The 25,075-nt window shown below is 40.3% G+C and overlaps 1 protein-coding gene across 2 annotated transcripts in view; it reads right to left on the minus strand.

Moving 5' to 3' along the window:
- Window positions 1–15,229: 15,229 nt before the first annotated feature.
- The window catches only part of GRB10 (growth factor receptor bound protein 10), a 152,785-nt gene continuing 142,939 nt past the window's right edge, over window positions 15,230–25,075 (minus strand). For both annotated transcript variants that reach the window (XM_074576294.1, XM_074576295.1), the window contains exons 12-17: window positions 24,724–24,801; window positions 23,946–24,062; window positions 22,998–23,064; window positions 21,909–21,996; window positions 19,149–19,242; window positions 15,230–18,376 (exon numbers count right to left, since the gene is read on the minus strand). In XM_074576294.1, coding sequence (XP_074432395.1) covers window positions 18,230–18,376; window positions 19,149–19,242; window positions 21,909–21,996; window positions 22,998–23,064; window positions 23,946–24,062; window positions 24,724–24,801 — 591 coding nt within the window. In that variant the 3' untranslated portion in view covers window positions 15,230–18,229. The remainder of the gene's footprint in view (window positions 18,377–19,148; window positions 19,243–21,908; window positions 21,997–22,997; window positions 23,065–23,945; window positions 24,063–24,723; window positions 24,802–25,075) is intronic.

Below are 25,075 nucleotides of genomic sequence, written 5' to 3' on the forward strand. Positions count from 1 at the left end.
CCACAGCACAGCCAGCCACATCCCCACTCAAAACTGCCTGCCATCTGTTCTCTTTATGATACTGTTCACTTCCACACCTCGGATAATCACAGCTTCCACATTATCATTAGGAGAGACAGGCTCTCATTTAGGCAGGATTTCCATGTGACTGGAGGAGACATGCAGTTAAATAAGGATAGTCCAACACGTTCATTACCTTTGTGCTCAGAGACCTTAGTTCAATTGCTTGTTTTCAAGTACAGATGCAAGTCTTTTCCATATGCTGTGCAATTCTGGGTAAGTCCTCAGGGGCAGCTTCCATAAAATATTTTGCTAGGAAGGGTTGTTCTCTTCCAGCTTATTTTTCTTTGTTACCACATTTGGCTCTGACTCCATTTGGAATCCACATGGCTTAAATCTAGGCCAGGTTTTCAAGTGGCAGTATCTTCCCACCCACACTCTGGCAGAGTTTGTCCCTGGTCAGAGGCACATATTTTGAACCTCTGCATGTTGAGGTCAGATGCTGCCAGTCTAGAAGCAATTTGTTTTTACAGCGGCCTGACATTCTGCATCGTTCTCTGAAAGACAGTCTAGGAAACTTTTGGGAGTTTTGAGATTCCTGGTTTTTTTTTAATTCTTCCTGCTAACTCTTTAAGAAACTATCTCTTTTATTTAGGAGCAATCTTGATTTGCATAGTCTTAAGAGAAATCTCTTCCACCTCTACCACCAGGCTAACTTTTGTCAGCAGGAAGTGCTTAAGAAATATAATTTTTTACTCTTCCTCAGTGCTCAGAGAATACAGAATGGAGGGAAAGTATGCCTAGGGAAGGAGAATCGCTACCAGATTTTGTGTTACATATATTGCAATGTACAATGGAGCTAAATATCTTACCTTCCTATAGCTTCTGCTGAATTCTAGGGGGTAATATTCTGAGTTTCCCTCTTTCAACAAGACAACAGTCTAAACCTATTGCCCACTGAAGCAAAAATTAAGAAAACTGCTCTGCATTTGCATTCTCTGACTTGTGAATGATTTACAAGCAGTTAACATTTTACACTGGTTGCTAATTTTGTTTCTTAATATGTGTGTTTGGCATGTAAAATCACACTAGGCTTTCATCAAGATTATGATTTATTTACTGTATCTTACGCAATAATAAACTCATAGAACCCAGGCCAGTACTCTACATGTTGTGTAATCACAGTCTTCAAGAAAAATTATTGGAGTAATTAATCTACTATATAAAAAAAAAATAAAGCTTAACTCAAGATTATCCAACTGCAAATACAATGCATGTGAAGCATATTCCAAGCCTGCAACATTGCTAAGATAAAGGAAATAGCTCAATGAGATGTTAAACGAGGGATGAATTACATGACCTCCTTACAAAGGAAGACGCTTCCTATTCACTGAAAAAAATGTGAGAAATAGTGTTATATATTCAATGGATACTGAAAAAAAACCAGTTGGTTTCTACCAATCCTAGGATAGCAAGCTGTCACAAAAAGCCCAACAGTATTTCTGGATCCTCAAGACAATACACTTCTCTTCAGCTCTGCAACTTACAGCTCTGCTGGCTGCTACTGCTGGTACCCAGGAAGACAAGCTGTAAAACTGTGACGGCAAGGTGACCAGAAGCATCCTCAATTAGCACGTGGAAGAAGACTTGGGAATAAGGGATCCAGAACATGTGTTAAGACTGAAAACATTCGCTATGGCTCTGCCTGTTGAATGTGGAATAGAGATAGGTGGAGCTGTGGGTTTTCTTAAAATGAAGCTGTATTCACATCCTCACCAGGCATCTAAGTTTAATTATTTTTTTCCAGGAAAAATGGGTTGAATATTGGGATTGAACTGGGAGCGTGGAGGCACTGTGCAGTGAAGCAGAGAAAAACGTACAAATTACAGCAGAGGACACAACTTCCTGTACTCACAGCTCAGCTACACTCCATTATCTAGCACTACTCATTTTGTATTTCTCTCTCTGCTTGTCCTGTTAAATAGCTATTGAATAAGACATTTATATCCATACAGTTCCCTATTTGGTGGAAAAGATAACCTTCCTGCTGCTTTTCAAACGAATGATGCTTCTAGGTCTACATTTGATCTGTTTTCTTTCTGGTTTCCTTTAACAGATATTTCTCTTGAGCAAAAGGATATTTTATGCTGCTTTGGATACCACAAATGTTGATGCATCAGCTTAGTAATTTCAAAGCATCTTCACTACTTATCAGAGACTTCTGTTGTTAAAGTAAGTACCGGTAGTCTGTAGGAACTAGGAACTGTAGGTATTTTTTCAAAAGACCAATCCTTTTCTGAAAACAAGTACTGGGTTCACTTCTGACATGGAGTAGTGCTGAGCAGTAGAAACTGCAAAAAAGGTGACAAATCAACAGCTGCTGGCAAGGTCAGCTATGTTAGATGGGATACTCTTTTGTAGTGTAGTAACGTTGTAATCGCATGATGTAATAATGTCCAAAGCTTCAGAATAGCGACTACCCTTCTTCAGACAAATTTTTGCATTTTATGTACCAAATACAAATACACTAAAAATAAGCTCTTAGAAGTAATGTGCAGCAAATAGCCTCCACCACAAGTTCTTTTTAAGAATAAAGCTGTGGAGACTACACTTTATGCTAGGAACAAGCAAGATACATCAATGGTGTGGGATGCCTTTCCTAGTGAAACAGCACAAACAAGCCAATAGGCCCACCACAGAACCTGCAGAACATTGAGATCATTTTAAGTTTCAAAAACAATGAAACATCAGAGTTAGGGATGATTTTCTAAATAAAAAGGTAACTAAAACATGTTTTTTAACAACCATTTGCAACAGCAGGATAAATAAAAACAGGTGAGAAAGAAGGTGCTAACAGACAGTACTTACTGAACTGTAATAAAGCTTTTTATTTTGGAAGATTAATAACACTGGCTTCTCTATACCATTTAATACCTAACTCCTTCTGCAGGCTATGAATTTCACCCAAATTTATGCACCCTTAAAATGACTACACATAAAGAGGTACGATGTCAAAAATTGTTGCTCCAAAAGGGCGCAATGTATTTTTAAGAAGTACATACTAAAAAGGATACGAAATATGTCTTGAAAAATAAGAGTAACGTTGCCCAAAGGAACCTCCAAAATAAAGAAGAAGTTGTAGCAACAAAGACTGAGATTTTTTCTTCTTTTTTTTTTTTTTTTTAACCTTGGAAGGAAATGTGAGAAAGCCAGAGTAGCAGCAAATCAGTAGTTCACCACTCAGTCTTAAAGTCACTTAAGGACTAGTACACAGTTAAGTAATTGTTAAGCTGAACAGAACAACATTCGATATGGTAAAAAATCACTGTAATGGTAAAAAAGGGTTGTTTTTTTTTTTAAAAAGGAAGATTAAATGGGTAAAAAATATGTTTGTATCTCAGATTCTTGGATAGTACTAGAAAGTAAGTCACCCAAAGCCAGGAGCTTACTCATTAGGAGGTACAATAGAAACGGGCATCAGTAACCTCGAAAAGGAGTTAGAGGTAGGTGTAAGAACAACCCAGGGCATGGATTCATACAAAAGCTGTGTGCCGTGGGCAGATATTCTTGAGATCAGCCTTATTACTAGCTAAGCTGCTGATGCAGCTACAGAGAATCTGTACATGTGCCTATAATCATAACAATGTATTCTCTCTTTTTTTGGCGTATCTTATCTTTCATTAGCACAACACACATTTGTAAGGCTCCGGGTTTTATTTCTTGAATTTAAACTTTGCATCATAATAAACGCTATTTTCAGAAGCCTAGCACAATAAGGGACCTATCCCGGCAGGTGTGGCAGAACCGTGGTCCTGCAGTACTTACTCAGGAATCAACACCTCTATACCTGGTCTCCAGGTAGCTAAAGATAATGGCGCAATATGGGCCCATTTAAAAGCTGGCAAGGCAGGCACATGAGGTGACAAGTCACCCTCCCAGACAGCAGTGCCATGAAAAAATTTCTGTCTTGTGCAAGGCAACAGAAAACAGGAGAGAGAGGCTGAGGCACCTGTCATGTTAGTGACCAGCAAACAAAGGACTTCAGAGAGCCTGGAAAGATCTTGTAGCAGGAGCTTAACATATATAAGCATATGTTTACATACCCACCTGAGTAAAGGCTGTACAGTAGTATGTCATTATCCTCAACAAACATGACAAGGAAGGTATTGCTAAACAATTAAATAAATTCTAGGACATCACAAAAAGAAGGATCCTAGGGACAGATGCCAACGTTAAATATAAATTTCCTTGGAGGAAAAAGAATACTGAAGAAGCAGAAGATTATGCCAGAAGAAAAAAGATGAAAATGCTAAAAAACAGAAAGAAAGGAAAAACACAGGAGCCTGCGTAACGTGTGCATCCAGTTGGGGCTGGCTGTTTTTTCTGCTGGCTCAGGCCACATGGCCAGTGGTGAAACCACTCCAGCCTACGGCAGGGCTCTGCTGCCAGCCAGTGACCGCCCAGGGATGCCCGCACTTGCACTCTAGTTGGGGTGTGAAACGTTTTCTCTTAGAGCGCGCACATTCCCTAAAGCTATTCTTATGCTGTTATTGTTTACAAAGCTTTCCAAATGTTTTCTATTACTTAACTGGTTAGTTTGAATTAATCAGTCCGATTGGTTAATTAAGGTGAATGAATAAATGAATACCAAAAAATGTATTTGATCTCAGGACTTATATTTCTGGGCAATGATAGTTCTGTATCTGTATTTGTTATGAAGTTTGACTGTATACCCCAGTTTATCATTGGTCCTTAGTACTAAAAAGCATGAAGTATAGTCATACAGAGATTTCCAAGCTATTTCTCTACAATTGAGCCTTTCCTCTGCATCTACGTTGTAACATTACATTTTATTTACACATTATTTTGGAAACTTACTGATATAAGGGATTTTCCCCCACAGATTTAGATCATCAATAGGGTGCTTTCAATTATTAGCCTTTTAATATTTAATATAAAGACATTGTTAACACCTTCCTAGTTTCTACCTTTCATGACAGATATTTCAAAAAGATATTCACTAGCCATCATTTCCTTCCAAAGATCCATTTTTTTGTTGTTCCCAGAGTGTTTCCACTTCCCATGCAAATTCTGTAAAATTAGCTGGTCTTTTATGCTTGGGCAGAAAATATTATCATCTTATAGAACATCTTGAGTAGGTGTCAATAGCCATGGGCAAAAGGTACACAAATTATTCCTCTTTCTCTCACACAAGTTCTCTTAGATGTTAGTTTATCTTTTATTGCAGTACAGGCTTACTCATCGTCTCCTGTCTCAGACCTGTCACTAGCCATCACTACAGTGAGTGTTCCTCCTGGTCCATTCTTTTTATGTCCCATCTCAATCACAGTGTCTGCCAAGGAGGTCTGGTAGACTCCTCTACCTCAGCTGCCTAAAATACATGAAAGCTGCATTACCTGGGGGCTTTTGTATTTGTTAGTAACCATATGAAAGCTTGCAGTGAAAGGACATCACCCCATCATCCAAGCCCTACTCACTATTTTTTTCCCTATTAAAGATAGGAATTGTGGAGGAGAGCAGCCACAGGAATTGTGGAGGACAGCTAGGAATGTCACAAGTTGAATAGTCAGTACAGAGTCTCAGGAAGCTCAGTAACATTAATTCTGAAGTAACACAGCATACAGAGGGAGGGTGGAATTAAACCTCCAAAATCCTTAAGGGCCAAAATACTGGGCTTAGTCCAAGCAACCTCGATGGCATTGTTGAATGAAAACCTCTGTTTAATAAGTAGATCAAAAATAGCAAGAAGTTTGGATCCAACAAGAACAAGTTGCTGAATTGTACAGAAAATATTCTAGTGACTTTTGATCAATTATTGGAACAGTTCTGGAATATTCAATATTCTCTCAGATTTTCACTTTCAAAAAGACTCACTGCCCTCCTGGAGTTTAAAAGAAGATTTCTCTTCAAAGGCACTTATCCCCTCCTCCAGGGAAGATTCAAATGAGTGGGCCTGGTTAGCTTTGAAAATGGAACAAGATGAGGGAAGCCAAGAAAGGGATAAGGGAAAGAAAGAGTAAAGGGAGAAGATAAAGAACTTCTGTTTTTCAAATTTCAAAAGCCCAAGAGGGACTACTCAGTGAAATTAAAAGATAGCAGATTAAAAACAGACAGAAGGAAACACTTTTTCACATGACATGTGGTTAAAACTGCAGAAAATATAATTACCACAGGAAGCACTGCAGTCAAGAACTCAGCAAGATTCTGATGGGCTTGCAGATGTATAAGGATATCAAACATATCAAGAGCAATTTAAAACTGCTGGAAGGCACATGTATTTCCTCGGGGAAAACTGTCCAAGCATTTTAAAACTGTACAAAGAAACGCGCTAATCAGAGTGAGATACAAAGAAAAAGCTCTCTCAAGATAATGCATCCACAGGATGCCATTAAAGAAATGTCACCTCCTCCTAAATCCTTTGCATTCATTTTCTCTCCCTCCCTTTAAAGAAACAGCAGAGAAAGGGACAATATGAGCCCCACTGAAAGACAGTCCTTTACGGCACTGTCTGAGATGAAAAGGTTTCTTCCAGCCATCTCGCCAGCATGCTGGCATTTCAGCAGCCTTCAGCTTGTCCAATGTATCTGGAAATGTACATTCGCCTTGAAATTTATATACCTGGTTCTATGAGTAGCTGGATTGTTTCTGATTTTCTGAGCTCAGATTGTTTTTAAAAGCAGACAGCCCCACATGTAGTATTTCTGTAATTTCCCATCTCGCTTTTTTACATGACTAAGTAGTCATAGTAATAATGCTTGCTTTCTGATATTTCACTTTAACTGTACCTGCACTGTCATGTGTCAAGAGAAAAGAAAATATAAAAACTATGAAGGTTTTTTCATTTAAATGTTTGTAAAACAGTTTGTCAACAGCACAAGTAAGTGCAAATGAGGGCAAAACATAGAGAGGTGTTATAAGCAACTTAACAGCACCATTACTCTGGCACTGAATTTATAGCCTTTCTAAACAATATGCTCCAGTGATTTTTTTTCTAGGATTTCTTTTCCACCAATTTTAGCCTGTTACTTTACATCCTGTCCACCAAGCAGGAAGAGATTATTCCCTTCATTTTTGCAGCATCCTTCTATGCATTTTAAGATGCTACTGTATCCCTTGAACTCCAAATTACATGACAATATTGTTAACACCAGTGCTTGACGTTACCCTAGCAATCAGACAGTAGATGGTACTTGCTATATAAGAAAAAGAATATTCTGAAGCATAAGGAATGTCACAAACCCAAGTTTGGCAAGACTGGCTTGAAATTCTGAAATGCTAATAATAACCCTCACTTAGGGTTATAGATATCCCAGCTTCTACTGGAATGCAGAGTTACTGCTACTATGGCTTCAGTTGTCTCCAGCATTAAGATCCAAAGAGTCCCATGTCTCCATCCAATTCATCTGAAAACATACAACCAGGGAGAGTAAAAATAAAATCTATTACACCTTCACAAAGCTCAGCAAACTTTCCCTGATTTTTTTTTTAAACGTTCCTTTCAAAAGCAAGAGAGAAAAAATGGTATAGTATTATTTAGTAGTAAACTTTAAGAGCAACCTTTTAAGTGCATAATGCTCTTGCCAGCTCTCTGGCAAAGAAACTAATACTAAACCCCCAATTTACCTTTCAAGTAATGACTATTTACTATACGATCTCTTCTCCTGTTTATTTGTTTGTGAATAGATGGAGATAAAACCTGCACAGGATCAAGAAAGAAGGCGAACAATGTACAACAAAACAGTTGTTGCATTCAAAATGTTTTCTACAGGAAAGATATCTTTGTCAAGAAATAAAACAAGGACCCAGCATGAGCATTGGTTAGATGGGAGACGCTCATCGGAGGAACGCTGGAGGCCTGTGTACCTGCAGAGGCAACGGACTCAGCTGAGCTGAATAACACGACTGTGGTTAGGGTACGCTTGAAGTAAGTTGAGTTTGTCGTACAGGTTTGACTAATTTTTTTCACTTATAAATGATGGTGTTACAAAATACTGTCAGCCATACATTTTTGCTGACTATGCAATGTATTATATACGATTGAAAAAATATATAATTTTTGGTGCCTAAGATGAATGAAGTGACCACTTTTTGATGCTTAAGGTAAGGAACAGAGTAAGAAACATATATTAAAGGGAGAATATGGGAAAAAGTGAAGCAACAGGACAGTTTCCCAGGGATGTGTATCAACTAACCATCCAAAGAAACTCTCGGACCACTTTAAACAACCTTTAGCAGTCTCCTTTCTGCTACAGTGCAACAACTCACCCATCCCCTCACCTACTTGTCTTGGCTCTGCACACTTCCCATGAAACGGTTCCACAGAAGCCAGCTGACTAGCAAAGGGGGAAGGCAACACACATCTCAAGTTTTCTGCACTTTCACAAGATAAATGTGCCGGCTTGCAGCCACCTTTGAAAACTTTCCTGTTCCGTCTCCTTACTCCCAAACACGAGGTTTCAGCAACCTCTTCGTTAACAGAGCTTTTATATTACCTTCCGAAGAGATGAAACTTCCACCTACTCCAGTCCTGCCATTTCACTCTACTAACTCTGCAGTATGGGGCAGATAGGAGAGATGACTCTCTCTTTTACCAGTGAAGTAACAGTTTTACCCCATTCTGTGTGCAGAAAGGACATAGTTGTATAATTAAAAATACACAGTCCACGCCCTCGGTCTCAGTAAATCCCTTATTCTTGAAACAGACATTCCAGTTTCCTCATGTAGCTTTTACTCTGGGTTACTGGTGGGGGATGCACACTTTGAATGTCAGACTTCCCTCAAGTGTCGCTCTCCTGAGGAAACGTTTCAGCACACATCACATATGTTAGAAACTTGTTTTTCATTAAGGTATCTGTTCTTTTTTTCCTTTTATTTACCATTGACGTAAATGGTAAATTCATGTAATATAAATGGTAAACGGTAAAAATTGATATTTTATTCCCCTTTCCTCTTCTAATTATATCTCTATGAACAGTAGTTCAAATTTCATCATCTTCTTGCTCTCTGAACCCCACCAGTGTTGAAATAATTTTTGCTGTTCTACATTTAGCCACACATAAAATTGTAATGTCAATGTACGGAGATCGCTCCAGTCCCTGTGCCAGAAACAGGACCTCTACAAGAAGACAAGCTCGGTGTGACACATTAACAATGAATCCAAGCTACGGCAACAGGAGAACTGAATTTTCAAACAAATGAGAACCTTTTTTTCTGACCAAATTTGAAAAGGTTAATAAAATTCCCTTGTCAGCCTGGATTCAGCTCTGATACTGCCCAGCATGCCATCATTCAGAAGTACTGTCATCCCTCCAGACTGCTTCACCTCACCAGCAGTGCCCTCAAGTCAATTTTTAGAAGCAGTTAAGAAGAGATTCTCTTAAAAATGTTGTGTTGCAGAGTTTTAATTTTAAAATACTTCATGAACTCTTGACTATTTCAACAAAATTGGCTTAAGCACATGTCAATTAAAATAGAATTACATTTAGCATATTATGCTGCATTTCTAAATGCTCACTAGTTTAATACTTAAGAAACTCTGCAGACTTGTGAGATCGGATTATTTGGTGAAACTACAGAGGCACCTTCACTTTCAGACATTAGTGAGTTTATCCTTACCTGTTTGGAGATTTCACTCCTTCTCCAGGTACTCTGGAAACAGGTATTTTCTGCAGTCCCCTTATATTCTCCCGTCCTGTGAGGAAGAGGTCACCAGTAGCAGCTAAGGAATGTTATTCTCAAGAAATTTCTAGGGCTTTTCCAGCAACTATCTGGTCTTCATTGCTACTGCGCTTGTCCTGCACTTTTTCATTAATCATTAACCACGTGTAGCACTATGTTCATCAGCTTTGTTAGTCACTCTTTCTCAACAAGGGGAGAAAAAGAAAGCCTGTGAATTCGGTCGGCGGTGGTTCCCAGGCATCAGGATGGGAGGGACACAGAGACTTTTCACTTACTCACAGAGCCTTCACGCACTCACTGGGCGCCAGCGAGAGGTGGGACGGGGAGAGCCAACAGGCCCAGCGGATCCGGCCTCTGGGTATTACACTGATGAAAAATGCCTACACAACTGACATGTTCGGCGTTTCACTCTAGAAAGCGAGTTGGACAAGAAAGGCCACACCAAAGCCAGGCCCCCGGGGCAGCTGCCGCCCTCGCCGCAGGGGCCTGGATGGCGGCGGTTCCTGCCTCCGGGACGGCAGCCCCGGCCGCCCCCGGCGCTGCCGAGAGGTGAAACCCCCCCAAACCAGAGGCATGGCCCCCTTGGCAGGGGTCGGGACAGGAGGGGAGGGGACAGGCACCCCGCTGCCTTCAGGGTTGGCCTCAGCCCGGGGTGCTCTGCCGCCTGCGCCGCCATTTGCAACAAGTGCCCCGGCAGGCTGGCGAGCACCCGACCTTCCCTGAGAGCTGTTTTACTGCTGTTTCACGGTAAAACAAAGCAAAGCAAAGTAAGAAAGAGACAAGAAAACCCTGGCGCGTTTAACGCGGCAGGATGATACACCACTGACTCGGGCTCCCTCGCGGGGGCCCGCCCGTAGCCGCCCTCTGCCGGCCTGCCCGGGCCTGCCATGGCGCCGGGGGCGGTGGAGGCGGAGGAGAGGGCTGGGGGGGAACGGATGAGGGGCAGGGGGCCCTCTCCAGGATGCAGAACCCGGCTTCCTTCAGCTCTGGCATGAGGCAAAGTCCAGGCTGTATTTCAGCTGCCCTGCACTGATGTGTCAGATGTGTCTATCTACCTATTTATTTACTTAATTTTCCTCTTGGAAGAATGATTTATTTTTTTTTTTGTGCTGACTCACTCCAGGATTTAAACCGCTCAGAAACGGCAACTAGGAATTAGCAAAACGGGATTTCGCCATCACAAGCGAAACCCCTGTTTGTTGTGGGGCTGGGAAGGTTGGGAGCCCCTCACAAGGGCAGCAGCTGCCCGGGGCCTGGCTGAGCACCCGGCCGGGGCGGGAGATGGCCTGGTGGGCCCCTGCGCCCAGCCGCCCTGGGAGGCCATTCAGCAGCAGCCTCCCCAGAGACACTCCGGGAGGTAACTGGGGTGGGGGCCAGCATATGGCCTCTTCCCCTTCTCTCCCCACCTGACCAGCGGCGGATGGCCGGGGAGAGCCTTGCGGGCTGCCCTGGCCCCCCATGGCTCCCAGGCTCCCCGGCACGGCCCTCTCCCTCCTGCCGCACCGCAGCTTTCCGTGAGAAGAGACTGCCAGGCTTCTGCAGTTGCGTGCCCCTTTCTCTTCCTCAGCTCCCACACAGCAGGGAGGAAAAGCTGCATTTTACCTGGGAGAAGCCTTCAGAACGAACCCCTGAACAAATAAAACCACTGAAGATAGCATTTATACACAACTTTTAAGATACTTGCTTCTGACTTGCAAGTGAGCAGCATCTATTCCTAGTCTAGTGCTCATTTTAGACGATGAGGCATAAGCTTGGCTCAGTCCCTGTCATTTATCACCCTGTTTTGTGGCCGAATAGAAGACAGACGCCACCCTTGTACGGTTTCAGGGCCCCCATGGGCTCTGCTCTGCTGCAGCAGTTGAACCAGGCAGCCCCCATGGCCCGAGCACACCCTCACTGAGGCAGGCTGGAGGGGGCACAGACCCTGGAGGCGTCGCCTTTTGGGGTGGTAGGGAGCAAACTCATGCTTACGTGACCGCTTCGCTAAGGGCAGCCTTAATTCAGTCGAAGGGAGCCTGCAGTTGATTGTAGCACAGGCTTTCTTGGTCTTTCCTCAGCTGTTAGTGCTACCTCCAGTTGTTTCTGTATGACCTGGCCCTCATGTGGACACATGTACTGGATCAGAGAAAAAATCTCTCTAGCCCAATACCTTATCTAATACTTAGTAATGGACATGTAGAGAAGAAAGGGTACAAATATGGGCTGTCAAGTAATGATTCTTTCCCTAAAGGCTGCTCCTGACACTTGGTGATGTGGCCAACAGACTTCCGCAGTGAAAGATGGTATTTTTCTAGTTAATGTCCATCAGCTGAGTTTTCTCTATCATGATGTTTAAGCCCTTCCTGAATGCATGTGAACTTTCACCATTTTGTGGTGGAGAACACCAGAGCTTACATGAGCAGTCTATGAAGAAATATTTCTGGTTTTCCTGAACTGAGCCCCTGCACATTTCAGGTGGTGCTCTGCGACTTTTGTATTGAAAGAGATAGTAATTAAATGTTTTGTATTCTGCTCAGCTGCCTATGTTTTTCAGTAAGTCTATTGTACTACCCTCAGTCTCAGCTTTCTAGTCAGCTGAACTGTCTTACTATACTTGATTTTTCCTCTGACCATCTTGTTTGTTCTTTCTTGTATCCCTTCCATTTCTACTGGATCCTAATCCTCCTTTCCTGGTCCTGTCCTAGGAGTTCCCGCTCCCTTTTCTTTTCAAGGACAGCAGCTTCTAGGATTTTTTTTGTGGCAGTGTGCATACAAGCAAGAGGATGGAATGCCTTCACAGGCACACTCTCTGTTTTCTAGAGCAGGTCAAATGCTTGTTCTGGCAACTGATTGTATTGTAAATATTTTGAGGCAAACTTTTTAAGCCTTCAACGATTTTCATCCTTGTTTAGCCAGCTGTTTTCACAAATCACATAGTCTTTAGTGAAAAAACAAGTTAATTCTTCTACCCACCTATTCTATAATTATCAATTTGTTTTCTTCCATATGTACCCCAGCTGTATTGTGGGGTAATTTTTCAAGAAGCTCCTATCCTCACAGCTTGCCTCATTTCTGTACTTGCTTGTCTTTGGACCTGTGAGAGTACTACACTAAGCTGAAAATGAAGAGTTTGTAAGTCAAGCAGAGCACATTAATATCCTGCGGAAATTCAGCAGCCAAAAGAAGTGTTGTGGAGGAAATCAAATACTGACTAATCAAATACTAACTAAATAATTTCAAAATAGGATGTATCTAGCGTTCTTTGTGGGACATTGAAATTGTACATTTTCAGTACTGAACTTAGCCATTTGCTGTAATCATTACCATTGCTGGCAGAACCATACTTTTACCTCCTTTTCTCTTGATGGCAGCTGGACAGCCCATTTTGGAGAACGGGCAGGTTATAGAGAACACCCATTCCATAGCTATTTCTTTGCTTGATAACCCCAAATGCCAATCCTCACACATCTGGAGAATGTGTTTCAAAGGGCAAATAAAATGGAAGTCTTTATGTAGACGTGTCTTCACAAGTCTGAGGGAAGAGGAGGGGAAGCTGACCCTAAGGGACTGATGAGCAGCACTCAGGCATCACACCAGTGGCTTTACTGTGTTCGTAGTCACACCCAAACCATCACTTGGACAATACTGCCTAAGAGTACTTCTCTCCTACACGCCATTTCCCTTCCCTCCCAGTCTAGCTCTTCTGACCTCTCTTTTCTTAAAAATTATACCTCTGACTGCAGCTCAGCTGAGCTACATTGCAGTGCCCAAGAACCCAGGCTGTACTTTAACTCAGAGCGGCTAACTGTGTTTATAATTTTACCTTCCTGTTCCCCAGTTGTGGCACCAGAATCTTGCAGCCAACAGATGGAAAACACCTGATTATTGCAAAGCATACAAACCTGGGTAACTAACAAGTGTCGTAAGACCCTGTTAATCACAGCTCAGTGTCTTGTAATGAACCAATCTTTCTTGCTAAAACATCTGCTAGTATCTCTGCAAAACGATGAGCAATTAGAGCAGAATGTCTTTGGGCCAAGAGTTTGCAATGTGTTACACAAACTAATTTATTTTGAAGTCTCAGATGTGACTAATCACAGTATCTAAGGAAAATCATATAGCTCTTGGACATAGTTGTGGTTATATTAGGTTTTCAAATACTAATTAAATTGTGCTCCAAGTTAAGGAAGGAAGACGTAAGATTTAGGATGCAGAAGCAACCCAAATTAAGGCAATGTGGATATTTCAAAGGAAGATGTCTCTTTTCTCCATCTGCTGATATTGTTACTGAAGTTTCCAAGATGTTAGACAAACAATGCCCGACACACAAAGCAATATACAAGCTGGACATTAACAAACCAGATTAAAGCATCACTAAATTAGCAATAATATAAACCCAAAGTCATCTAAAGTTCGACTTACTTGAAGGGAAATGGCTCATCTGGTGATGGTTTTCTCATCTGTTTTTGCAGGTAGAGGCCGAAGCAGTAATTTGGTGTTAAAATAAACCTAACTTCAGGGTTCTGAGTATCAGGATAAAAGTACTGCAGCCACATGCTGTACAACACGAGTCCGATACAAATTTACTCACAGGTTCAAATGCATTTAAGCTGTTTTGCCGGGTGAACTTCATGCTAGAAGGCTTCATGTGGGATCAGACGTCTGATTATGCCTGTTGTCCTGCAACTAATGTAAAAGCAGCACAAACGTTCCACCAGGCAATTAATTCAAATCTGAACCATATACCGATTTCTGACCCAGACTGATTTTGCACTGGTGACGTTCGGATAGCACACGTACCCGCTGTTAATGTCTAGGGCCAGGTTTCACAGGTATCGTTTTGCACTTGCCGTGGTTGTGGGCAGTTTGGACAAACATGCCGACAATACTGCCCTGCCATCAGGCAGGCTTACCGACACCTTTATACCGTGCTGCTTTTATTTCAGCAGGGATTGTGTCCAACAAAACAAGTGAAACATTTCCAACCTTCTATTATTCTGTCTACCAGGAGAACCACCAATCTCCCCCTCCAAAAATGGCTTTTTTAAGCAAAAACATATTTTGCGCAGATGTGCTTTTCCACCCAAATGTTGATGGACCACTTGAACACAAGGATTACAGGGGTAAATAATTGCTTTCTGAAAGTACTATTGAAGTTTTCTGATCCAACAGCTATCAGGCCAATAAACTGCTTTATGCAGAGTGTAAATTTTCAGTGAGTTATTGCTTTGTTATATGACCCAAAAGATGCTCATGGTGTATTTTCTGATTTGATTCTAGCAACCTTCTCAAATGAATATTGTAAGTATCATAGCAGAACATCCCCAATAATTTTCCTCAAACAACAGGGGCGAAGAAGTTCTTTTTTCAAATAAAGGACAGTCTGTCCTAATAGGAATCATAAGACAGAACAGCCAGAAGAAAGGCGTCTCGGGGATTCTGCTTTCCTCTTAACCTTCTTTAAGGGCTGTTTAATATAACCCACCCCAAATAACCCAGAATTAAGGCAAGAGATACGTGGTGTACAGATATATCCAAAAGAACACATTAATTCCAATATAAAATGAATAGCATTGTATTAACGTTTATTTCTAATTACAAGAAACAGAATATCAGTCCCTTATTTGTACAAAAATACCTGAAAGATTACAATTAGGTTCACAAGCCAAAAAGCTATTTACAGTATGAAGCAAAGCATATTGAATAAAGGTTTTGTCTCTTAAGTTAATACCTTTTGCATTCCCTGAAACTTTAAACTTTATTCCATTTTACAGTCACTAAATCTTGCATTGTGACAATATAATTTACGATAAGCAAGTCTTGCCACTGGAAAGGTGCATTGATTGGTCAAACTGTCAGGTATTTAGTGCAGAAAAGATAAGACAAAACATCTAAACTGAGGCACGTGTTTCTTCAAGATTAATTAACAAATAAAAAGTCTTTTGTACTTTAACACCTATCGTAACATAACTTAACTAGTAACCTCATTACCAAAATGGTTTGGCATTTTCCTTCTCAACATATTCAAGATTGCTACATGAAGTATTTATTTAGAAAATAAAATCACAGGCAAAAAGATAAAAATTCAACAGGCTCCAAAACAACCCTGAGCATCCCCTTTACATTCATGTCATTTAAATACAAAAATAAGAGTCAAATGTCCTTCAGTCCTTGGTATTCTGAGCTGGCAGCCAGCTGAATCTGTTGGAAAACTAAGGTGGTATTGACTGTTTTCCAGCAGAAAGAAGACAAAGCAGCGATCTGCTTAAGTAAGATTGTTGCCACTTTGGAGGTGGTCACTTTCTCAAAACAGCTCACTTTAGCTGGGAAAAGTACAAAATACTAAGTCAACCATCTACATACAAAAATCATGATTCATAGTCAAACTTTTATTCTCAATTTAAATAAGATGCAAGGTTTTTTTTTATAAATATGAAACACTGCAAATACTATCCGCCTACTGGGAAAAATGCATGGTTGTCACTAAGCTATGTAAACAGAAAAACTTAAAACTACAGCATAAATGGTCTTATTAAACTGGTAATGTAGTCAATACAAGTATCTTTTTTCTCCTAATAGGGGCCAAATAGAAGCATGCAAAGTGAAGTCAGACTTAAGTTAGCTTAATTTCAAGGTTTTAAAATACATTGTCTAGAAAGCAGGAACACTCGTTTCACTATGTACAATTAAAAAAAAAAGAGGCTTCTACTAAAACCAAAATCAAGTTTCTTCATTTTTAATATCTAGACATTAAATGGAAAAAAAATACTAAATGTGTTCTGTAAACTAAAATACAGTGTTTCTATACCATTGACAAAGTTATAAGCTGATATGGACGACTCAGGCAGGTTATGGTTTGTCTTAAGCTATTCTCAACACTACACGAAGACCTAAAGGTGTAGGATTGGTTTTCCTTCTTTACCCTTTCGGATGGCTAGGGTTTCAAACCCAGTGGCAAACATTAGTAAGGATGAACTAGCCCGCGTAAATCATTTACCATCTTAAGAATGCTCCCTTCTGCGCTACACTCTGCAAGTTCCCAGGATGGAACACTTCTTCTCGCTGTGGCTAACTGCACCAAGTGCTGGGAAGTAAATTCAGGATCGGTTCCCGCACCAGCTGCGGTGCTGGAAGAATGGTATTTGCAACTGGAGAATCACGGTAGGACTCGTCTAACTTCAATACTGATTTATCATCAGAAAGAGGTATTGTGTAAACATTAAAGAATTGATTTAAACATTAACAATAAAGTCGTTCTGATGACAAAGCAGCACCAGAGCAAGACACATGCTTGTCTGCCGTAGGTACTGGCGTGCTTTAGCGTGTATGACTCAGGGATCGCCAGTTACCTCCATGGACGATACTGCCAGCAGCTAGTTCACAATCAAATGTTTCCATTCCCAGTATATTCTTTCTCACCATATAAACTTTCACGGCCCTACAGAAAGCAGAAGGGGTACAGTTCTTTTTATGCCCTAATCCCCAGGAGAGCTTTGTGTCACTGTAGCTTACTACATGGAAAGAGCTCTTTGAAACAGTCTGAAAATTCAAGGAGCTATAAAGCTAAAAACACTTTTTTGTTTTTCTTTCTTTTTTTTTTTTTTATTTTGTCATACTAAGACTACCCGCAGAAGAATCTTCTCACAAAAAATGGTGGTTTCAAATACAAGTGTAGTCATCCAGTCCTATTCTATTTAGTAACAGTAAGTTTCCTCAGGAAAACAGTCAAAAGGCTGTAAAAAACAAACCACCACTCCAATAATAAAAATTTGTGCATAGAATCTAACACAGTCTTTGCATGACTGGATGCCACTAATATGCCATCAAGATACTACAGCCATAATGCTACAAGTCAACAGTTTTAAGAGTACGTATATGGTGGTATGTTCTTTTAGAATTGTATCCTCATTGCTTCTTCAAAGACATCTGCAGATCATCGAACCTCAGGTCTCCAGAGAAGTTTTGAGACACACGCGCGCGCGCGCAAACACACACACACACTTTTCTTGATTTTCTTCTAGATCCTTTTAGGCTGAAGCATTCCATACATTTTAGGGTGCAGATTAATACCCAACTCCTGCATGAATTTTAAAAGCCACATCAGCTCCTAATATAGGCTGCATACAATATCCGAAACAAAGTAGGAGTGCAAAAAAAGTGATCAATACAAAAAGTAAACACACTAGTCTTAATTGTCAAGATTATTCCAGGGCAAGAGTTCTTTTCAAAGATTTCTCTTCACACTTGTTCCTGTTAAGTGGCCCAGCCAAGATAGTTTCCAGTTTTGTTTCAAATTTACTCATGGTTTTACAGACCCTCCCCCCGTTTTTGGGATGCTGGGACACTCAGCAGCAATCACTCGTAGGTGTTAGACAAACCAGCAATCTTGGTCTGTTGGCACCTGTCGAATCCATCCCTTTCAGAGTCCCAAGGTGCATAATATTTTTATTTATTTTTACCAACTTACAAATCTGCCAATTCCCCAGTGTCAACGTTCTCTTACAATTACTCTTCTAGCAAATCCAGTCTTCATTGAGAGTCAGATTTGAGGTCATAAGGCCACTCGGATGCAGTGGTGTTTGAGTTTGCAGGGCAAGACTCCTTTGTTTAGTTGATAGAATTCAACAAGCTGGATTAGATCACTGAATTTGGTGTTCCCATCATCCAGGCTGAAAAATATCTGTCCATCATCTTCACACTGGGGAAACAAAACACCCTTGTCAAATTGGACTGCACATGAAGAGATGCGAGCGTGGCAAAACGTTAAGATAAATGATGGGCACCGCCAAAACAACCCAGTGCCCGGAGATCTTCATGAAACCGTGCACAGCACTAGAAAAGAATGTACGTTAACCCAATTTGAAATGTTTTGTTTATGAAAGTGAAAGCTTGTGGGCAGAGTAATTGAAAGTTGTAGAGACGACACTGGTCTTCATTACGTAAAACAAAAATACCCCAAAGATATTTGTTAGCTGTTTGTAAAACTGGCAGGCGAAGCAAGGGAAGAGGGTTTGGACCAATAAAGGGGTCTACATGATCTTAAAACTTCTGATGCTCTTTTTGATCAAGATTAAAATCAAATAGGTTCTCGACATCTCAGTGTAACGTTATTTTAAGCTCAACGTTATTGTATAACCTCCAGAATAAAACTTTTAAAAGTTTCCCTAAGTTATTCTATGATTGTCTAAGTGACTAGGAGACAACTGCCGCTCTTGTTGCTGTTAGTCACAGAGAACAAGTTCTGTGAATTACTTCTATACCTAAGTGACTTAGACTAGTTTTCCAGGCAACGTTAACAAAGAATTTTAATAAGACATTTGACAATTTTAAAGAATACTTGCTAATATACTTGCTAATGGAAACCTCCCTGTTAATTACATCAGCAATTAGTAACAGGTCTCTTCAGATGTTGGCACAGCTTTGTGATTTAAAGTGTCTTTTGCAATCAGTATCAAAAATAATCTACTTACCGGCAAGATTTGAAAATGCTTTATTTTTTGATGATGGCACAGCGTAAGTACAAATGCCTTTGGATTGCTTTGGCTGTCCCGGAGAAGAAATAGTCTAGGAGAGAACATTTTTATGTACACACTGAATACCACAATCCATTTCTTCATAAATAAGCAGAACTACTAAGTCATTTTGTGCTATTGCCTAAATCTACTTTAGTTGCACTAACAGGCGATTCCGTAACTGGCAATTTGCTTTCACTTTTTATACCACGCCTATGCAACACTAATAGATGAAGAAACAAGAAGTGAAAGATACGTGACAGTAGTTCTTCCCCTATGAATACATGCTTAAGGCTTTTTTTAAGGGTCTCTCTAACTGAGCTTTCCATTACTGCTATGTCCTCTCATGAAGAAAATGTTCTTATTTAACTCCAAAGCAAATCTGGATTTCTGTAGATGGGAGAGTAATACGTGAGAATCTGTTCCCACTCTCCAGTGTCTTGCATCAGTTTACAGAAATCCAGTGTTAGTAAAATTACGTTTAAGCTAACTGGCTGCAATTGCACAGAAACAGCTCAACGCTTTCTTAAAACGACTTATCAGTTAAGTAGCATCCATATTATCAAGACGGGGAAAACATGCACCAATTTTTCCTCTAAAGCAGTCATGGCATTTTTCCGTCAGCGTCATTGGAAAAGAATATATACTAGCAGTACAGCTAGCAACATAACGCACTCTGTAACTGCTGCTTTTAAGTTGACCCACAAAATTGAAGTCCTAACTCAAATGGTTAAATACATACTTAGAAGAGGAGAAAAAAAATCTAGCCAAAAAATGTTTCCTCCCCTTGACATTTATGAACTAAGGAAGGAACTAAGGAAGGAAACAAGAATATACCTTTGGCAGAAGGCTCACAGCGCTAATCACTGGTGGATTTGTGAGATGGCCAAGCACAGTACTGGGGCAGGCCTCAAGCCCTCTTAATTGCTAACCACTAAGCCAGGAACACACTTTTCCAAGGCTGAGTTGCAAGAACTGCTTGTAGTCTTATGAACCCGAAAGGACTTACTCCAGCTCCTCAGAACTGATTGAGAAATGTCAATACCACAAAAATGCACCATCATAACCAGGGTCGGTCCAATGCTCAGAGACAGGCATGCCTTGCCACCGCCGGAAACCATGCCTTGGTATTTGAACATTCCTTTTTAGTCCTAGCAAGACCAGATGTGCGGAAAAGGGACCAAAGATTTTACACATTAGGATCCAACTCAGAAAGGAAGATCTTAACCTGCCCTGTGGCTCTTGCAGTTCATGCAGATATCCCTAAATTATCTTTCCTCTAGCCATTTCAGATAATGCATGGTATCATAAGCTGGTGGCACAAAGCAAAGCTCAGCACAACTGATCCTGCAAGTGTTTACTCAACCTCTGGCAAGCAACAGGCTGTCCACACAAACAACGGCTATAAAGACAGATGTATCCTCAACAGTAGCTTCCAGAAACAGTTGAATGATAGCAGCATCAGCTGCATGTATACATTGCTGCACACCTTACATGAGACATCGGAAGACTGTTAACTTTCTACCTTCTTTTGTTCAAGAACACACAGAGCAGGAAAACACAGGCAAGACTCTTCTGTCCTGAAAACCATGATCCTTAGATCTCAAAGCACGTAAGTTGCACGGTTCTTTTGGCACTGCTGACTGACCTCACCACAGCCAAACTAACCAATCTTCACCTTCCCCAGTGAGTAAACTGGCTAGGCACAAATTTAACACCGCCTCAAAGGCATTAACACATTTTTGAAAATCTAGACAGGCCTCTAGATTCCTCAGGTAACAAGTCAAAATGAGCCTGAGATCGTAAAGAAGATCTGTAGTGTGAGAGAACCAAAAACCCAACAAGTCAGCAGTGCTCCTTTGCTTTCTCAGCCTCTCTTCTCTCTCTGACCTGCTAAGATAAAACCCAATAGCCTTAGCCCAGCAAAAAACCCAAAACAATAAAAAAATCACTGCTTGATGAATATCTACGGGCACTAGCAATTTCTATTTCTCTAACGTATTTCATTCTTCACAAATATTAGTGATGCTTCTGAATCAGAAAATGCTGAAGAAAGGTTTGAACTTGACTGTCTCCTGAGAAGCCAACATGGAGGTTTCTACCTTAACTGTGACAGCAGTGAAATTAGTGAAGGCCACCATGCTCTTCCCATCCTACAGTTAAAGAACTGCTGAATGCAGTTTAAGCAACTTGAATAACCATAACTACATATAAATAAGGGAAACGGAGGTGCTCAGAAGATACTTAAATCTCAACTACAGAAATTTTAGAGCGCGCTGCAACAGGTACTTTCATGTCTTTGCTCTAGAACAGAAATAAATAATGAGAGGTCATCATTAACTGGCTCATTAAATGGTTGATTATAAATTTGTGGGCAAATGGCTAGGTACAGCTTTGCCTGAAAAACACGTTCTCAATGCAGATTACAGGAATTATTTTCAAATTCTAACATTCTCTAAAACTTGATTACCTCTCTAGGAAAAAAGAAAAATGTTTAAGTATATTCTTAATATTTTATTTTTCAAACTAAGAGTTAGAACTGACTCCTACAAACACGTATTCTGACTTTTTGAAATCCAGGCAGGTTATAATGGTACTACTCAAGAATCAGGTTACTCAGAAGTGCTCACAAACCTGTGAACCCCTACAGCAGAAGTTGTGCTCTCGTCTATAACGCTTACCATCAGATCATAAACACAAAGCAAGAGGAATACCTACCCATCTACAAGCCCTTGTTGCTTAATAATCCTGTGAGATTCTTCTCTGGAGATTCTGCCGTGAAACCAGTGCTGTGTCCTATGAATAACTGGAGGCGAGAGGGGAAAGAGAGGAAGAGAGGATGGTTAAAAACAGTTAACATGTGAAACAGTTTTTTCCACACACTAATTATTTAAACATTTTAAAAGTGGGTACAGTTTTCTAACAGAATATAAAGTATCTTTCATCAAGCTGTATAAAAAATGCATCAGTATGAAAAAAAATGCACCAGCTGTTGGATCTACTTCATATACCAAGTAGGCATTATCTCCATGTATTTTCTGATTTGCAGATGTGTGATTAGGTTAATTAGAGAAATCTCTTATAATATTGCCTTTTCGTGGTTTCTTGAAAATGTTGGCCCTAAACAATTCTTAGAATACAATGGATAAGCTAACGAGTTAGAACCAAGTCCCTTTAACTCTCAAATAACGAAAAGCACTTTAGCTTGCGCTTTCAAGGGTGGAGTTACCCCAAAACATTTTTACGTTTATTATTTTATTGTTTTTCAAATGGTATTTTTAAATTCTGTTCAACAGAAGAGAAACACAGAATAGAAACAGAGAATAGCTGTGTTTCCTCTAAGTAGTCCAGGGTATTAATATGCAATTTTCTGTTAGTTTAATAAACTTCCAGTCTCAAAGAGATGTTCAGGACTTACATCACAGGCATCTGTATTTTACATTATGCATTATGCAGTTATGGAATGAATGCTATTTTGAAAACTCTCATTTTTACTTGTCTAAAACAAAGAATTGACTTCTGGATTATTTTAAATGGAAACATTTATGGAGTCTCTATTTTCATCAAATCTGAGTTTCAAAAGATTAACACTGAAGAACAGTGTGCCTTCAAAGGAAAACAAGTTCCTTCTCTTATGCCTGTATGGGTGAGCAATTTAATGACGCAGAAGCTACTGATAAACATAAATATTGTCTTTGACATCAAAGCATTAATACTACACAACTGCACTCTGTCTCTGTATGAAACATAACTTTTATTTACCCACAGAGGCCTCTGATACTATGCTAACAAACCAGCAGAATTTACCTGTACTCAGTGTGGAAGGATGGAGTGGACTTTGGCTACCCAAGATGTTCATTCTTGTGCTACGTTTCTACAGAGAAAATGAATTACCGTTAAATCCACACTAAAGCCTCAAAAGAAGGAATTAGTGCACATGCAATACAGATTTAATTTACAGGAAACTGGGGGCTGGGCAAGTTTAATGCAAGGATGAGAAAAAGAAATGCAACTTTGAAGGGGGCTAATCTACAAGCAGCAGCTCATTTCAGTTGGCTTAAAACACAAGCCAGATGTTAATGATGAAAGCTCAGTTTCTAAAAAAAAAAAAGGAAAAAAAAGAAAAATTAAAAAAAACGACAGAAAAAAGAAAAGACTGATATGTTTCTGCTCAGGCAAAACACCAGGCACTCAGTAAATCAAGCAGTATTTCCCTCCCATACATAAAGCACCAGCTAGTGCTTCAGTAATGACTCCTATTCCCTAAGAGACGAGCATGTGGGAAAACTTGTACTGCAGCTGTCTGTCCACAAGACACTATAAACAAGTTACATCAGTTTTCATTGCAAGAGGTTCTGCCTCTTGTATATTCTGCAATTAAACTTACTGGGAGCAAGCCATTAGTCAGAGCCCCAGCCTCTTCCATGTGGGGAAGCATTTAATTTGACATATTCCTCCTCAGAGACTGGTTTTGCAAACTGGCAGTAAAGTTCTGGTGGGTCTGCTTTCCCCCTCAACTTTCCTCTGGACACTAGGGGGACAGAGAAGCAGTGGTAGAAGGTTGTTGTGAATGTGACAGTTTTGCTAAAGATGGATATTGACTTTCAGATCTGCATGCTTGCAGTGTGATTGCTTCAGGTCGGAGCTAAGCTATACTGTGACCAGCACTGCACTAACATCATAGCACACTCTGTGTTTTGGCTCTCAACAGACACTTACTAATTACAAAAATAGAAAAGAAGAGAAGATAGCTACCCTCCAAGCATGTCCTTCTTCCAAGGCAGCACTCTGTGCTTCAGCAGGATTTTCAATAACTCTTCCTATTTGCCCCGAAAAATCCATTGCTACTAGTGAGTTTTCAGATACACTTCTCTGAAAAGGAATTTTCACTTGTTTCAAAAAACAGGGAAAGAAAAAACCAGCTTGAGAGTTTCATTTCAAAATGCTTTGGTTTCAGAAGACTGTCCAAAGTTATCCTTCAACAGCACAGAAAATACATCTCATTTTTTTTTCCCCTTCCAAAAGATTTGCAGACACAAAAATAAATGGCTTTTCTTTTTAGGCTCTAAGGGAGGGAGAGGATTCAAAGGCCAAGAATAAAATCTGTATTGCTCAAGTTGCCCACTTGCCCTATTACTATACTCCAATCATTTTCAGGGCCAGTTGGAATCCAAATATAGGATCTTCACTTTTAGATAGCTAACAGTCAGCTCTTGGCCCAATATATTTTAGGAAATTTACGTGTGAGTTTTGCCAGACCTAAGCTGGCTTCTGCAGAGACAGCCAGATGTCTCTGTACTGTACATCTCAAAGCGCCTGACGTATCCAAGATTTTTCAATCATGTGGATCATGTAAGCCTAAGGTGACGGAGAGCCAACCACATAAACCGTACTCATGCGAAAGGTGAACCTTACATTGATTTGCTATGCAATGCTGAATTTACATTTCTTAGCATAAAATTTTCCACTTTTAAAATGCAAAAGCAAACGTATCTTTTCCAACATCATACAATAATGAAAGTTCATTACTTACTACTGGAGTAGAAAAGTGTGGAAGCATGGCTTTTCTCTGCTGGGGAATTCTGTAATTCTGATACAGTAGCATTCCATACTGCCAACAGAAATGCAAGGACATTATTATTCAAATATATACCTTAGGAAAAAAAACTGTAGTGATTTCATAAAACCACTTGCACTGGAGCAATGTGCCACCCGTTTATTATTTTCATGATCGGAAGCTGTCCCAAAGCAACTGGCATTGAGTAATAGTGACTGGCAGGTGGCAATTGAGCAGTAAATATGCGCAACAAGTTTTATTTAAAAGACAGCACTTTTACAAGCCCGAGTGAAATACACAGGTTTCTACCACTCCCAGCTATCACCAT

The sequence above is a fragment of the Larus michahellis genome, chromosome 2, assembly GCF_964199755.1.
Source record: "Larus michahellis chromosome 2, bLarMic1.1, whole genome shotgun sequence".
In the NCBI taxonomy this organism is placed as follows: Eukaryota; Metazoa; Chordata; class Aves; order Charadriiformes; family Laridae; genus Larus; species Larus michahellis.